Genomic DNA, 15,885 nt, shown 5'->3' with positions numbered 1-15,885 from the left:
GTTTAATTCCTTTTGTTTCTAACCAGAATTCGATCTACTTTTCCACAGGACCATGATTTCTTCCAGCACCTGGAGATGCACATGAGATCAGAACATCCTCCACTGTGTGGTCGCGACCACCTTAGTTTCCGCTGCTACTACTTCCCTGTGAAGGTAGGTGACCTTTCAGCTCTCACTGTTATTGGTTTAAGGGCTGAATTACTGCATGTTAAAAATAGCACAACTTCATTCTGCAGTAACTACCTATGTTCACCAATGAAGGTGCTAGAAGTTTCAAATTAAGCTAACTAGGTGTCTGCTGCATAGCAGTAAAGCAGCAGATTCAGATCTCTAGTTAAGGGAGTGTCCAGGCTTTTTGTTCAGTTACATGAATGCCTACTGTGGAGGCAGGGGACCACGGTTAAGGTTTTAAATGCCTGTTCCTATTCATTTACATAGATTTCAAACCACCGATATGGATCTGATCTTCTGATTTTAATATTTGTACACTAATGAGGCAACAGTACCAAAAACAGCCCTTTGCAAACTAGGAGGCCCAGATAAAATCAAAACAGGGCAAACCAATGAGTAGAAAATAGAAACACAAATGATACTGATTTACCAGAGCTTTGTTGGCTGAATTGCCAGGCTACATGTGGCTCATGGCTGTTTCTTGAACACACTACTGTAAGTCATGAAAGCACATCATAATAAATGGTTTGTGAATACGGTCTAGAAGTGCACTTCTGTGTATTACGAGCATTTTAAAGGGCCTACTGCTAAGTATACTGAAAGGCAAGTTCAACGGTACAGGCTTCCTATAGAGGATGTGATAACTGGACACTGAGAAAATAATGGTAGGATTGGGCAGAGTCAACATGGATTTATAAAAGGGAAATAATGTTTGGCAACCTGTTGAGTTTTTTGGGGATGTAACGAGCAGAATAGGTAAGGGGGAACCAGTGGATGTGGTGTATTTGGATTTTTAGGAGGCTATGACAAAGTCCCACAAAGGAGGTTAGTAAAGAAAATTAGAGCACATGGGATTGGGGGTAATATACTGGCATGGATTGAGAACTGGTTAATGGACAGAAAACAGAGAATAGGAGTGAACAGGTCATTCTCAAGTTGGCAGGCTTAGGCTGGTGGGGTACCTCGAGCATTATTGTTTGGGGCCCCAGCTATGCACAATCTATATTCAGTGATTGGATGTGGGTACCAAATGTAATATTTGTAAGTTTGCTGATGACACAGAACTAGGTGGGATTGAAAGTTGTGAGGAGGATGCAAAGAGGCTTCAAGGGGATTTGGACAGGCTAAGCGAGTGGGCAAGAACATGGCAGATGGAATATAATGTGGAAAAATGTGAAGTTACCCACTTTGGTGGGAAAAACAGAAACGCAGAGTATTTCTTAAATGGTGAGAGATTGGGAAGCGTTGATGTCCAAAGGGGCCTGAGTGTCCTGGTTCATAAGTTAGTGAAAACTAACATGCAGGTGCAGCAAGCAATTGAGTACAGGTGTAAAGAAATCTTGCTGTAATTGTATAGCACCTTGGTGTGACTACACCTGGAGTATTTTGCACAGCTTTGGTCTCCTTGCCTTGGGAAGGATATACTTGCCATAGAAGGGAGTGCAATGAAGGTTCACCAGACTGATCTCTGGGTTGGTGGGTTTGTCCTCGGAGAGATTGAGGAGACTGGGCCTATATTCTGAGTTTAGAAGAATGAGAGGTGATCTCATTGAAGCATACAAAATTCTTAGAGGGCTCAACAGTGTGGATGTTTTCCCTGGATGGTGAGTCTAGAACCAAGGGACACAGTGTCAGGATAAGAGATAGGCCATTTAGGACTGAGATGAGGAGGAATTCCTTCACTGAAGGTGGTGAATCATTGGAATTCTCTACCCCAGAGGACTGTCGAGGCTCAGTCATTGAGTATATTCAAGACTGAGATCAATAGATTTCTAGATATTAAAAATATCAAGGAATATGGGGCTAGTGCAGGAAAATGGCGTTGAGGTAGAAGATCAGCCATGATCTGGCTGAATGGCGGAGCAGGCTCGAGGGGCCGAATTTCCTACTCCTATTAAGTTCCTACAAAGGCAGTGTAGGTTAATGTAGGTCACATTGACCAAAATGAAGGATGAGTTTGAGGAAATGAACACAATCCTATATCTATCACTTGGAACATCCCTAGTGTTGTATATAGTGTATTTTAATGTTGAGATTTTGCTCCATTATAAACTTTGACACAATTTTAGTACTTTCGTAGTCTTTTCATTCTGTTGAACCATTGTGTATTTCAGATAAGTTATGGACCCTTTAAGGACAGCTCTTATTTGTGTCAGCATAGTTGCATTTAATTTGTTTAAATTGTGCTATTTTAGTTTTAAAAAAGTTTTGCTTTGTTATCCCCTCTCCTTTCCTAAATATAAGCTGACTCCCTGCATTATAGTTCATCGGTGCTGGCAGCCCTGTTAGAGTCATAGTCACAGTCATTACAGCACAGAAGGAGACCATTCAGTCCATTGAGTCCATGCCAGCTGTCTGGAGAATAATCCTGTCAGTCGCATTCCCCTGCTTTATCCCTGTGGCTCTGCAAGTTTATTTCCCTCGTGTCCATCCAGTTTCCTTTACGTATGCATCCTGCATGTGCGCATGTTGATATTTCCATGGGCAGGAACCCGGAGAAAGAACAGAAGTCGCCACTTGCAGTGCTGCTATGGGATTTCTGCTGGTTACAGAGAAGCCCGACGGAAATTCTACCCTTGTGTGTTGGCAGGCTGTTCGCCTATATGTGTATCATCGCTGAGCTGATCCTGCCCTCACCTGGTGTACATTTTCTAGTGGGGACACTGATGCCAGCTAAGCAGTAGTCCCAGCTGACTTCTCCCTCCCACCTCAACTGTGCATGTGGCACTGAGACCAATTGCAGCACCTCTACCACTTGGGTACCTTGATCAGCTAACTCAGTGTGGACTGTGGGGTCAAATCTGGGACTGTCCGATCTATATGGTTTTTAGATCCATGCAGCTTGGATGGCGCTTATTAATAAACCAGCGAAACCTTTTTGTCTTACATAGTTGTTTTCCTTCATATGGATACAGTCATATTCAGTGTAGATGATGTATGAGCTGGTAATATGGAATCCATTTACTGAGCGATAAAGGTAGAAAATTATTCTTGAATGGGGTGCCAAATATATTTTCTAAGGTTTAAAAGTCAATTTTTCATCTTTAAGAGCACATAAATACCCACAGGAGCTGCACTCCATTGTGCAGACGTTGTCCACAGGGCATTTCTAATTGCTGCAAGTGCTGAGGTCTCCAACTGCCGGGAGTGAAAGAAAACACATCCTTTTCAAATGCAAACAGTTTGTGACAGTTTTGTGGCTGGGTATAATCATAGCTGTAAATGATTGAAAGCAGCATTATGCCAGGCCTATTGGCGCAGTTGCAGTATAAATATGATGATTACTGTTAAGGGTGTCCATGGCTGGTTCTCCCCTTCTCCCCCACATCACTTGCCCCAATCATTCGGATAAAGCTAATAACCATGAGAGGATAGGCACTTTTTATAACTAAATTGTTGTCCAGGGGAAAAGGTCTGTTTTATGTCTGGCTCAGTCTTCCAAGTGTCTGCATTTTTTTTTGTGTAGCACAGCCTTAAGTTGGAACAACGTGAAACAAATTTAGGTAACATAGGGATGTGGTACTGAGCAACTGCTAATACAGCTCATGCGGCCATGCATTCCCCAGCAAGGAGCCAACTTGTTTGGAAGGAGAGGAGTGTGAAAAGAGGTGTCTGAATTAGGTATTACCTTGTTCCTGTTCCCATTATCCATAGTGTAGCGCTACTGGCACAAACTGATTAGTGCTTGATGTTTGCAGCTAAACTTCAGCTCATATTTTCTGTTTTATTCCAAGTCTGTGGCCTGTGTTTGTTGTACAGCAATAAAAGTAGAGAGAGCTGGCACAGCTAATGTGTGTTTGCTTCTCTTCTAGAATGTAATCGATGGTGACCTTTGTGAACAGTTTAACTCGATGGATCCCATCAAACAGAAGAGCGTGGCAGAGGAGCTGGACAGAACACCAGCTGAGGTGTCCAAAAAACTGGAAGATATCCGAACACGTTACGCGTTCTAGAAGTGCGCATGCAACCCCCCAGGAGTCTACGACGTGTTCACTTTTACCTGTGCTGGTGGCATTGTACAACGCTAGAAGATGCCTGTAGCAGAGTGTGGTCATGCTGACACCCTCACTGTTCACTCAGCTGAAGTTCCCTTCACTGTTTGAAAGGACTAGAACTTCCTCTTGTAAATATAGTTTTGTATATTAAAATGTTTAAAGGTTTCGTTGGGAGGGAGGGGTGGGGCGTGCATAAAATGTTTTTGCAAGCGCTTTTGAGAGACACTGCTGTGTGAATAGCACCCATTTTTTAAAACACAAACTTGCTTTTGCAGTTGAGTACAGCAGAATAAAGTCCCTGTTTTAATAAATCCAGTGTTTGCTTTGTTCCACTTCCAACTTGCAAATCAGTTTCTAACCAAACATATGCCTGGTCAGCAAAACCGCTGAAAAGACAAGTGACATGTCAGTCACATGTTGACACAGCTGGATGTCCATCACCCCACCTCCAGGAGGATTTAATGGGAGGGAAAAGAAGTTCATGATGCTTAATATTTTGTCAGTTTCTACTTACTTTGAAGAGATTTATTTAATCATGTTAAATTATTAAGGCCAAGTTTGCAAGTTCAATGTCTACACAATCTCATTGATTAGCAATCAGAAGAAGCAATCCTGGCTGCTGCCGCCCCCCCCCCCCCCCACCCAGCCCCTTTTCTAGCCCACCAAGTCATCAGGCTGATTGTAGAACTAATACTGCTTTCTAAGCCAGGATATGCTAACTAGCACGGACTGATAGGTATGACTCTTTTATGGATCTTTGCAGCTTCATAGAATGGTTACAGAACAGAAGGAGGCCATTCAAACTGTCATGTCTGTACCAGCTCTCTACCAGAGCAACTCACCTAGTCCCACTCCCCTGCCTTTTCCCTGTAGCCCTGAAATTTTTTTCCTTCCTTATAATTATCCAATTCTCTTTTGAAGGCCTCAGGCAGTGCATTCCAGATCCTAACCACCCGCTGCGTTAAAAAATGTTTTTCCTAATGCTGTTGCTTTTTGTTCCAATCGCCTTAAATCGGTGTCCTCTGTTTCTCAATTTTTCCGCTAAAGGGAACAGTTTCTCCCTATCTACTATAATTTGTTCTACATTGGATGAGGTTGCATTCAGGGTCAAGTTTGACACCAAGGAGCTTTAACATACTTGTTAGGCCAGGGACATGTCACCCCTTCTGTGTGCTTTTTTAAAATTCCTCACTTTGAAAATTCCCAATCTGGGCAGTGGTTTGGTTTGTTTGCTAAATCCAATAGCAGGCTACAGCCAGGAATATATCCCTGTTGTTATTCAGTTTTCTTTCCCCATCCTCACTTGGGTTTTACATCTGCTTACAGCGCTCTCATAACCAGTGGCCAATTGAGTTCATTTCTTCATTGAATCTGGCCAGTGAGAATTGGCTGGCTAGTCAAAGTTCAATCACATCCACACATAAACACTTTTCAAGCAGACATGCTCACTTTTTTTAATCCCCTCACCTCTTCCTTACTGCCTCAGCTGTTAATTGTAAATCAAACTTGGGACTTTCTGGCTTGTATGGTGGCGTACAGAAGAAATAGGAGCAGGAGTAGGCCCTTGGAACCCACTCAGTCATTGAATGAGACCATGGCTGATCTACTTAAACAGCATTTTCCTGCACTATCCCTGTAACATGTAGAAATCTATCAATCTCAGTCTTGAACATACTCAACGACTAAGCCTCTAGAGCCCTCTGAAGCCTCTAGAGCCCTCTGGAGCCTCCACAGCTCTCCGGGGCCGAGGATTCCAAAGATTCATTACCCCGTCTGAGTGAAGTAATTCCTCCTCATCTCAGTCCTAAATGGCTTGCCCCTTATTTTGAGACTGTCCCCTGATTCTGGACCCCTTTCCGCATCAACTCTAAGAATTTTGTCTGTTTGAATGAGATCACCCCTCTTCTAAACTCCGGAGAATAAAGGCCCAGTCTATTTAATCTTTCCTCATAGGACAATCCCTCCATTCCAGGAATTAGTATGCCTGATGGTCCCTTTACCCAGAAAACTGTTGGGGTTGACTTGGCTTATTCATCAGCTGGTTGAGAGCCACCAGGTAAATTTAAGTACTCGACTCACACAGGCAATATAAGCATTTCAAGAGTCCATAATACAGCTACTTGTAATGCTTTCATAAAGTCTTATAACTTGGATCTTTATGGTTCCAGGTGGTGAGGCTGTTGTTGCTTGTATGTTCTCAGATATCTGAAATGTTGAACCAGCTTATTTACACTCGATGTTGAATGAATGAAGAAGAATATTGGATTACCTTTGACTTAGCTTTCTCATTCATTTGAATGTAAAGCATTTATCCCTGCATATTATGTTTATGAAAGTTCATTATTTTTAGTCTGTTTATTTGTTACTTTGGTTCACTCATGTCCTTCAAAGAACTGGTGCAAAAGCAAGCAGCAGGAAGATCGTATCCTGATGGAGCGACTGTGTGGTACCAAATTATTCAAGGTACATGCCTTGACACCTTGAGAAAATGTACTTTTGCTATTACTTGTGCAGGTATATCTGACAGTTGTATCATTCCCTGTGAAGAGAAATTACAGGATAGAGTTAATAAATATTTTTTAAACTACCCCAAGACACATAATAATGCTGGAAAGGCTCAGCTAATATTCAGAACGGATGAAAGGCCGCACACTTTAAATGTTAACTGTCTCTCTCTCTCTCTCTCTCTCTCTCTTAGTTTGAGACTAATCTCCTCTGCCACTGTAACAATCTTCAGTTTGAGTAGGATCAGCTGAATTTTTTTGTATGTGCCAATTCACAGGATATGATTGGCTTATTGATTTTAAATCAATTGTTTAGAGGCCACAGGGATGACTTGTTTGATAAATGGAAATGTGAAGTAGGGAGCACTGTTCTAAGGTTGGGGCGAGAGCTGAGACAAATAACTTGATCGGCAAAAATTGCAGCTTAGTTTTGGAGTAAATGTCTAATAGTTGTGGACCACACTTTTAAGTTATTCCCCTCATTAGCATTTTAATCTCAATTGGCTTTTTTTTTGAAGGGCCAGTCTTCCCTCAGCCCACCTAAGTTAAAGGTTTCAGGCTAGTTCTCTGTCATCGGCATAACATTGTGGCCACCTGCACTGTTTAAAATTTGAGTCTGAATCAAGTGTTGCTAAGCCAGGCAGAGTTTGTGTTAAAGTTGTCAGACAGCTGCTTCCTGTAATATTTAAGACTGGATATTAATCATTCTTGCGTTCAGTTTTGCAAAGGGATGCTTCCTCATGTCAATCCTGAGCTTGTCTTTGCCTGACTTGGACATTATGTTCCTTGTCTTGCAGTTATGTTTAACTTGAAATGGTGCTCTAGATTAACCTTTTCTATTTCACTAAGCATCTTCATAAGTCAGGCTCCCTCTCATTCTTCATTGAAGGCTGAAGAGTATAAGTTTTTAATCATTCCCTATAACTCATTCCTCTAACGCGGGGGAGTCGCCATTGTAGCCTTTGTCTGCACAGCTTCTATGACTTGAATAATTCCCTGAACAAACCTAGGTGCTGCATCCAATGTGCAGGCTGACCAGAGTGCTATATAATTTCAACAGGATGGTTTCAGGCTTGATACAGCACTGCATTGTTTGCTGATTGCAGCAACTGGCTACTGTACATACGTCTACTGTCACTCGCAGATCACACTCCGCCTCTACCCTCACTAATTCAATATCATTCATTGAGCACGTGCAAGTACACCATTAAGTGGACTAGTTACTGAGTGAGTTGGGAACAGAGTAAGAATATAGCTTCCAAAATGGGAATTTGACTAGAGTGGGAATTAGGAAGAGGAGCCAAGTAACAATAGAAATTCTAAGCAGATAAAGAATATGAACTCAATTCTCACTATGTTTATAGCAAGAATAGAAGCACAGGAAAAGACAGTGATGTGCAGTTCCTGCAGGATGTGGGAGTCTTGAGTAGTAGATGTTGACTTAGGACAAACATTTGTGGGAAGTGACTCCAATTGAAATGACTAAGCTCAAGTTCTTGGAACTTGGGGCAGAGTTGGAGACAATCCAAGACATCGGGGAGGGAGAGGGGATTTTGGAACAACCGTTTGAGGGAGGTCAGCCCACTGCAAAAGGGGGAGCTGGCAATGGTAGATATAGAAGTGATTATCCATGAGTTAGGGAACGCAAGGAAGGCAAGCTTGAGCTAGAATACCCAGCGCAATTTAACCTCTTCCAAGTTTGAAGCACTGGTTTCCTGTGGGGGAGATTATCTTCTTTACTCAGAGGGTTGTGAATCTTTGGAATTCTCTGCCCGAGAGGGCTGTGGAAGCTCAGTCATTGAGTATGTTTAAAGCAGAGATTGACAGATTTCTAAGTACAAATGATATAAGGGGATATGAGGATAGTGTGGGAAAAAGGTATTGAAGCGGATGATCAGTCATGATCGTATTGAATGGTGGAGCAGGCTCGATGGGCTGAATGGCTCTTTCTGTGGTCCTATCTTGGACAGGACCGTCAAATGGATTGCACTGGCACCAAGAAGATATGACTCATGAGGGTGGGAGGGGAGACTGAGATCGGAGATTCAACCAGGAGGCAGTAGTGATAGACTCAGTAGAGAGGTGAACACACTTTTAGTCCAGACAATCATGGTTACCTTGTTGCCTCCCAGATGCTAAGGTAAGGGACGTTTGAGAAAGAGTAGGAAAAAAAAACTGGAATGAATGGGAGGAAAGCAGCCACTCATTGTGGTCAATATGAAAACTAATGATATAGGAAAAGAAAGGCCTGTAATCTTTCAAAAGGAGTCTAGGAGATGGGTAGTAGTCTTAACAGGAGGGCTTCCAGGGCAGTAATCTCTGGATTGTTCTCCCCAGCCACATGTTAGAATAGGGAAGGATTGGAAAGTCTTAGCATAGGCTAAAGGGATGGTATTAAGAAAGGGTTTCTGTTTTAGGAGACATTGATACCAGGTATGGGGAAGATGTGGAGCTATTCCACGAGGATAGACAACTTCTGAACAAGCAGCGTTAATGAATTTGCAAAATGATGACTGGGCCAGGGAAGAGTCATTTAAAACAAGAAGGATGGGGGCACGGAAAATAAAAGCAATCAAAGTACAGGTAGAGAAATTAGAAATAGATGAAAATAAAAATTTAAAGAGCAAGCAGAAGGAATAAAGGACATAAAGGAAAATCAAATTGACCAGTTATAAGCAGGGAAAAGACTGAATAAAGGAGGGAACCATTCGCATAGGATACGAAAATCAAAGGGTAAAAGTAGCTTTAAGCACCTTCTTTAAAAAAAAAGCAAAGTCCATGTATTGCATCAGTGTGATAAATTGGGGAATTAGAAGCAGTTATGTCACAGGAAGATAAAGATTTAATAGCTGTTTAAGAAACTTGGCTGTAAACTGGGAAGGAGTGGAAAATAAACACTGGGATTATAATAGCCTCAGAAGTAGGTAAGAAAGGAGGAGGAGTATCAACATTGGTGAAGGAGGGAATACATGCTGTTGAGGACTGGTGTACACAAACTAAGTGAACCAGGCAGTCAATATGATTACAAAGTGAAGATAAAAGGGGTGTTGCATTAACGGGCTGTATGACAGAATCCCTAATTAAAAACAGGGAAATGGAAGAAAATTACATTTAGATGGATCAGAGAGAGGAGTGAGAGTAGCAAAATTGATAAGATTTTGATTGCTCACTCTATGATTGACACAGGGAATAAATAGAATCAAGGGAACAGAATTCCTAAATTGTGTGGTGGAAGATCTTGAGCAGCGTATCCACAAGGGGAGAGGTGCTACTAGGTCCAGTTATAAGCAACAAAGTCAGGTAGATGTGTTAAATAGGTGAGCAGCTCAGGAGTAGTGACCGTAATGCGATGAAGCTTAAAGTTTAAATAAAAATGTAATAACAAAAGCAAGCTAATTGAATTATGACAATCCAGTAGTTTCATGACCATTATTAATAAGACTAGTATATTCCATATTTCTTAACTGAATTTAAATTACTCCAGTTGGAATGGTGGGATTTGAACTCAAACCTCTGGAACATTTGTTCAGTAATTTTACCACTATTCTCATCCCGCTATGGCCTCACCCCTCCCTATCTGTGTTGTATAAATGCAAGTTGTTGTTAGATGTGCTAAAGAATGGTAGTGTTGGAATATATAAAGCATTTTGAGGGAAATGGAGGAATAGTAGAGGTTCTAGAAGTTACATACACGCCTCCCTGCGAGCGGATCTCTAACAAAGCAAGACTACACCTTCTACTGGCAAGGTAGGGATCCTGAAGAACCAAGACAGCATGGAATGTGCTTCGCCATCAGAAACTCTTTGCTCAGCATAATAGAGCCACCTTCAAATGGCTCGGAACGCATACTGTCTGTCCGACTGCTCACCACCTCTGGTCCAGTACACCTACTCGGCATCTATGCTCCAACACTCTACTCCCCACCTGAAGTTAAAGACCAGTTCTAAGAGGAACTCCATAATATCATTAGTAGCATTCCTAATACCGAACATTTGTTCCTGCTGGGGGACTTTAACGTCAGGGTTGGGGTCGACCATGACTCATGGCCCTCCTGCCTTGGGCGCTATGGCATTGGAAGGATGAATGAGAATGGAGTTGTGTACCTATCACAACCTCTGCATCACCAACTTGTTCTTTCGTTTTAAATCCTATCACCAGGTTTCATGGATCACGCTGTTGACACGAGCTGGACTTCATCATCACAAGGCAAGCCTCTATAAACAGTGCCCAAATCACACGCAGCTTCCACAGTACAGACTGCAACACCGACCACTCCCTGGTGTGCAGCAAAGTTAGAGTCAAACCAAAGAAGCTACATCACTCCAAGCAGAAGGGCTGCCCGGGCATCGACACTAACAGAATTTCTCATCCACAGCTGTTACATAAGTTTCTAAATTCACTTGAAAAAGCCCTTCAAAACACTCCTGCAGGGGGTGCAGAGACCAAGTGGGCCCACATCAGAGATGCCATCTATGACTCAACAATGACCACCTTTGGCAAACGTGAGAACCAGAATACAGACTGGTTTCGATCTCACTCTGAAGAGCTGGAACTTGTCATAGCCGCTAAGCGCATTGCACTGTTGAAGTACAAGAAAGCCCCCAGCGAGTTAACATGCGTAGCACTTAAAGTAGCCAGAAGCGCTGCACAAAGAACAGCCAGGTGCTGTGCAAATGACTAAAGGCAACACCTAAAGCAGTCATATTCAGCTGGCCTCCGACACTGGAAACATCAGAGGAATGTATGACAGCATTAAGGGAGCTTTTGGGCCAACCATCAAGAAGATCGCCCCCCTCAAGTCTAAATCAGGGGACACGATCACTGACCAACGCAAGCAAATGGACCGCTGGGTGGAGCACTACCTAGAACTGTACTCCAGGGAAAATGTTGACACTGATACCGCCCTCAATGCAGCCCAGTCTCTGCCAGTCATGGATGAGCTGGATGAACAGCCAACAAAATCGGAACTCAGTGATGCCATTGATTCTCTAGCCAGTGGAAAAGCCCCTGGAAAGGACAGCATTACCCCTGAAATAATCAAGAGTGCCAAGCCTGCTATACTCTCAGCACTCCATGAACTGCCTTGCCTGTGCTGGGATGAGGGAGCAATACCACAGGACATGCGCGATGCCAAAATCATCACCCTCTATAAGAACAAGGGTGACCGCGGTGACTGCAATAACTACCGTGGAATCTCCCTGCTCAGCATAGTGGGGAAAGCCTTCGCTCGAGTCGTTTTAAACAGGCTCCAGAAGCTGGCTGAGCAGAGAGATCCACCATTGACATGCTGTTCTCCCTTCGCCAGCTACAAGAGAAATGCCGCGAACAACAGATGCCCCTCTATGTTGCCTTCATAGATCTCACCAAAGCCTTTGACCTCGTCAGCAGACGTGGTCTCTTCAGATTATTAGCAAAGATCGGGTGTCCACCAAAGCTGCTAAGTATCATCACCTCATTCCATGACAATATGAAAGGCACAATTCAGCATAGCGGTGCCTCATCAGACCCCTTTCCTATCCTGAGTGGCGTGAAACAGAGTCGTGTTCTCGTACCTACACTGTTTGGGATCTTCTTCCTACTGCTGCACTCAAATGTGTTCAAGTCTTCAGAAGAAAGAATTTTCCTCCACAAGATCAGATGGCAGGTTGTTCAACCTTGCCCGTCTAAGAGCGAAAACCAAAGTACGGAAAGTCCTCATCAGGGAACTCCTCTTTGCTGACGATGCTGCAAAAACATCCCACACAGAAAAGTGTCTGCGAAGACTCATCGACAGGATTGTGGCTGCCTGCAATGAATTTGGCCTAACCATCAGCCTCAAGAAAACGAACATCATGGGACAGGACGTCAGAAATGCTCCATCCATCAATATCGGCGACAACACTCTGGAAGTGGTTCAAGAGTTCACCTACATAGGCTCAACTATCACCAGTAACCTGTCTCTCGATGCAGAAATCAACAAGCGCATGGGAAAGACATCCGCTGCTGTGTCCAGACTGGCCAAGACAGTGTGGGAAAATGGTGCACTGACACGGAACACAAAAGTCTGAGTGTTTCAAGCCTGTGTCCTCAGTACCTTGCTCTACGGCAGCAAGGCCTGGACAACATATGTCAGCCAAGAGCGACGTCTCAACTCATTCCATCTTCGCCGCCTCCGGAGAATCCTTGGCATCAGGTGGCAGGACCGTATCTCCAACGCAGAAGTCCTCAAGGCAGACAACATCCCCAGCATATGCACCCTACTGAGCCAGCGGCGCTTGAGATGGCTTGGCCATGTGAGCCGCATGGAAGATGGCAGGATCCCCAAGGCTGCATGGTACAGCGAGCTCGTCACTGGTATCAGACCCAGTGGCCGTCCATGTCTTCGCTTTAAAGATGTCTGCAAATGCGACATGATGCCCTGTGACATTGACCACAAGTCATGAGAGTCAGTCGCCAGCGATCGCCAGAGCTGGCAGACAGCCATAAAGGCAGGGCTAAAGAGTGGTGAGTCGAAGAGACTTAGCAGTTGGCAGGAAAAAAGACAGAAGCGCAAGGGGAGAGCCAACTGTGTCACAGCCCCGACAACCAATTTTATCTGCAGCACCTGTGGAAGAGTCTGTCACTCTAGAATTGGCCTTTATAGCCACTCCAGGCGCTGCTTCACAAACCACTGACCACCTCTAGGCGCTTACCCATTGTCTCTCGAGACAAGGAGGCCAAAGAATATATTACATTCCAGGGGTTTCAATTGAGATGTATGTGGTAGGGCACATTTTAAAATCTTTAATTATAGATGAAATTACTTAATGTCTAAATAAAGAGAAAATAATTAGATGCAGTCAAGATGGCTTTCAGAAAGGAAGCAGGTTGACAAATCTGTTGAGTTCTTTGAGAGGATGACAGATATGGGGAATGAAGTGGATGTAGTAGACTTAGAGAAAGGTTTTAACAAGGTACCACACAGGATACTATTGGAGAAGATTAAAAGTTATGAAATTCAGGGAAGGGGAGAAAATTGGATTAAAAACTAATTCAAAGAGAGGAAACAAATTAGGCAGTTTCTCAGTGGTTGGAAGTATCCCACTGGGCTCTGCCCTTGGATGGCTCCTGTTCACTATGTGCATCAATGATTTGGATATAAGGCTGGTAGGAGTGCTTTAAAAAAATGCAGATGATTTCAAAATAGAGGGCATTGTAAATCATCCTGAGGACCAAAAGAGTTGGAATATTGCACAGATGGTGGAATGGGTGAAGACGTGGAAGGCAGAGTTCAATTATCTATAATAAAGACAATGATTATACTTTGTATGAGGGAAGGCTGAGTGATGTGAAAGAGCAGATTTGGGGGTTCCCATTCACAAGACATTAAAAACAGCACCTCAAGTAGATAAGGGTATCACAATGCGAATGGAATACTTGATTTAATGGCTAGCGGTATAGAATATAAAAGTCATGATGTAATGGGGAATCTATATCAAACTAGTAAGACCATAGTACTGTGTGCAGCTTTAGGCTCCACTTAGGAAGGATGGTGAGTTCCTTGTGGGACCTTTTGCTCGTGCTGTTGGGGAGAGTGTAAGCTAGTTTGGCAGGGGGATGGGGACCTGAGGATAGACTCAGGACAAAATCAGAAAAGAAAGTGGAAGGCAGAAAATTAATGGATGAGTCTGGAAGACACAGGCGCTGCAGATAAAATTGGTTGTCGGGGCTGTGACACAGGTTAGAAAAATTTAAAAAAGTTTGGCAGTGCTCAATGTTATCTATTTTAATGCAAGGAGTAGAGCAAATAAAGCAGATGAGCTGAGGACACAGAATGACGCGGCAGTATGATATAGCTGTTACAGAAACATGGCTTAAGGAGGGACAGGAATGGCAGCTCAACATTTCTGGTTACAGGGTTTTCAGACACGATAAGGAGGGGGATAAGAAAGGAGGGGGAGTGGCAATTTTGGTCCAAGAAAATATTACAGCTGTGAGGAGGGATGATATGTTGGAAGGTTCATCAAATGAGGCCATTTGGATTGAGCTAAGGAGCAAAAAAGGGGCAATCACACTGCTGGGAGTGTACTATACACCCCCAAACAGTCAGAGGGAGCTAGAGCAGTAATAGTACGGTATTTTAACTACCCCAATATTAACTGGGATAGTTTTAGCGTGAAAGGAATTGAGGAAGCCGAATTCTTGAGGTGCATTCAGGAGAACATTTTTGGCCAGTATGTAGCAAGTCCAACAAGAGATGGCATAGAACATAAATCAGTGACAGAACAGTGGGAGGCATTCAAAGGGGAGATTCAAGGGGTTCAGAGTAAACATGTTCCCACAAAGAAAAAGGGTGAATGGCCAAATTTAGAGCCCCATGGATGTCAAGGAGCTTACAGAGTTAAGATGAGGCCGAAAAGAAAAGCTTATGTCCGACAGAGAGAACTCAATATTACAAAAAGCAGGGAGGAGTATAAAAAGTTGAGGGGTGAAATCAAAAAGGAAATTAGGGAAAGCAAAGAGAGGGCATGAAAGAATATTGCCAAGCAAACTCAAGGTGAACCCAAAGATGTTTTATCAATACATTAAGAGTAAGAGTAAGGAGAGAGTAGGGCCCATAAAAGACCAAAAAGGTAACCTATGTGTAGGGGCAGAAGATGTTGGTATGGTTCTCAATGAATACTTCGTGGCTGTCTTCACAAAAGAGGGCGACGATGCAGATATTGTAGTTAAGGAGGAGGAGTGTGAAGTATTGGATGTGATAAACGTAGGGAGAGAGGAAATAATAATGGGATTAGCATCCTTGAAAGTTGATAAATCACCAGGGCCGGCTGGAATGTACACCAGGCTGTTAAAAGAAATGACCGCAATTGTTGACAACGCGATCGGTAGGTGGCGCTGTTTTGGCACGTGCGCAAATACAGCATGTGCCACGAAAACGTCACGGCTTGCGACTGTAGCAGCTGCCAGGACTAAAGATGGCGCTGCTCAAAGAATCACAGAGATGAAACCAAACAAACACGTGGCAGAATACAATGGCCGGAGTGAGAGAGTGGAGCGGGCCGGGGAGTGCAGCCCGGGGGCCGGGGAGACCAGCGGTAGCGGTGCCGGGGGTTGGGGGGGAGAGAGAAAAAGAGGGGAGAGAAAGAGTGGGGGGAGAGAAAGAGTGGGGGGAGAAAGAGGGAGGGGGAGGGTGAGGGGGGAGAAAGAGGGAGACGGGGGAGGGAGAGGGAGGGGGAGAAAAGGGGGAGGGGGAA

At 43.7% G+C, this 15,885-nt stretch overlaps 1 protein-coding gene across 2 annotated transcripts in view; it reads left to right on the top strand.

The window, feature by feature from the left end:
* The window catches only part of sf3b3 (splicing factor 3b, subunit 3), a 54,055-nt gene extending 47,302 nt beyond the window's left edge, over positions 1–6,753 (top strand). For both annotated transcript variants that reach the window (XM_068049776.1, XM_068049777.1), the window contains exons 26-27: positions 49–153; positions 3,984–6,753. In XM_068049776.1, the coding sequence (XP_067905877.1) occupies positions 49–153; positions 3,984–4,124 (246 nt within the window). In that variant the 3' untranslated portion in view covers positions 4,125–6,753. The remainder of the gene's footprint in view (positions 1–48; positions 154–3,983) is intronic.
* The last annotated feature ends 9,132 nt before the right edge of the window (positions 6,754–15,885 follow it).

Source organism: Heterodontus francisci, chromosome 17, assembly GCF_036365525.1.
Source record: "Heterodontus francisci isolate sHetFra1 chromosome 17, sHetFra1.hap1, whole genome shotgun sequence".
Classification (NCBI taxonomy): Eukaryota; Metazoa; Chordata; class Chondrichthyes; order Heterodontiformes; family Heterodontidae; genus Heterodontus; species Heterodontus francisci.
Note: the sequence above shows the minus strand (reverse complement) of the source record. Positions and strands in the feature narration are given on the sequence as shown.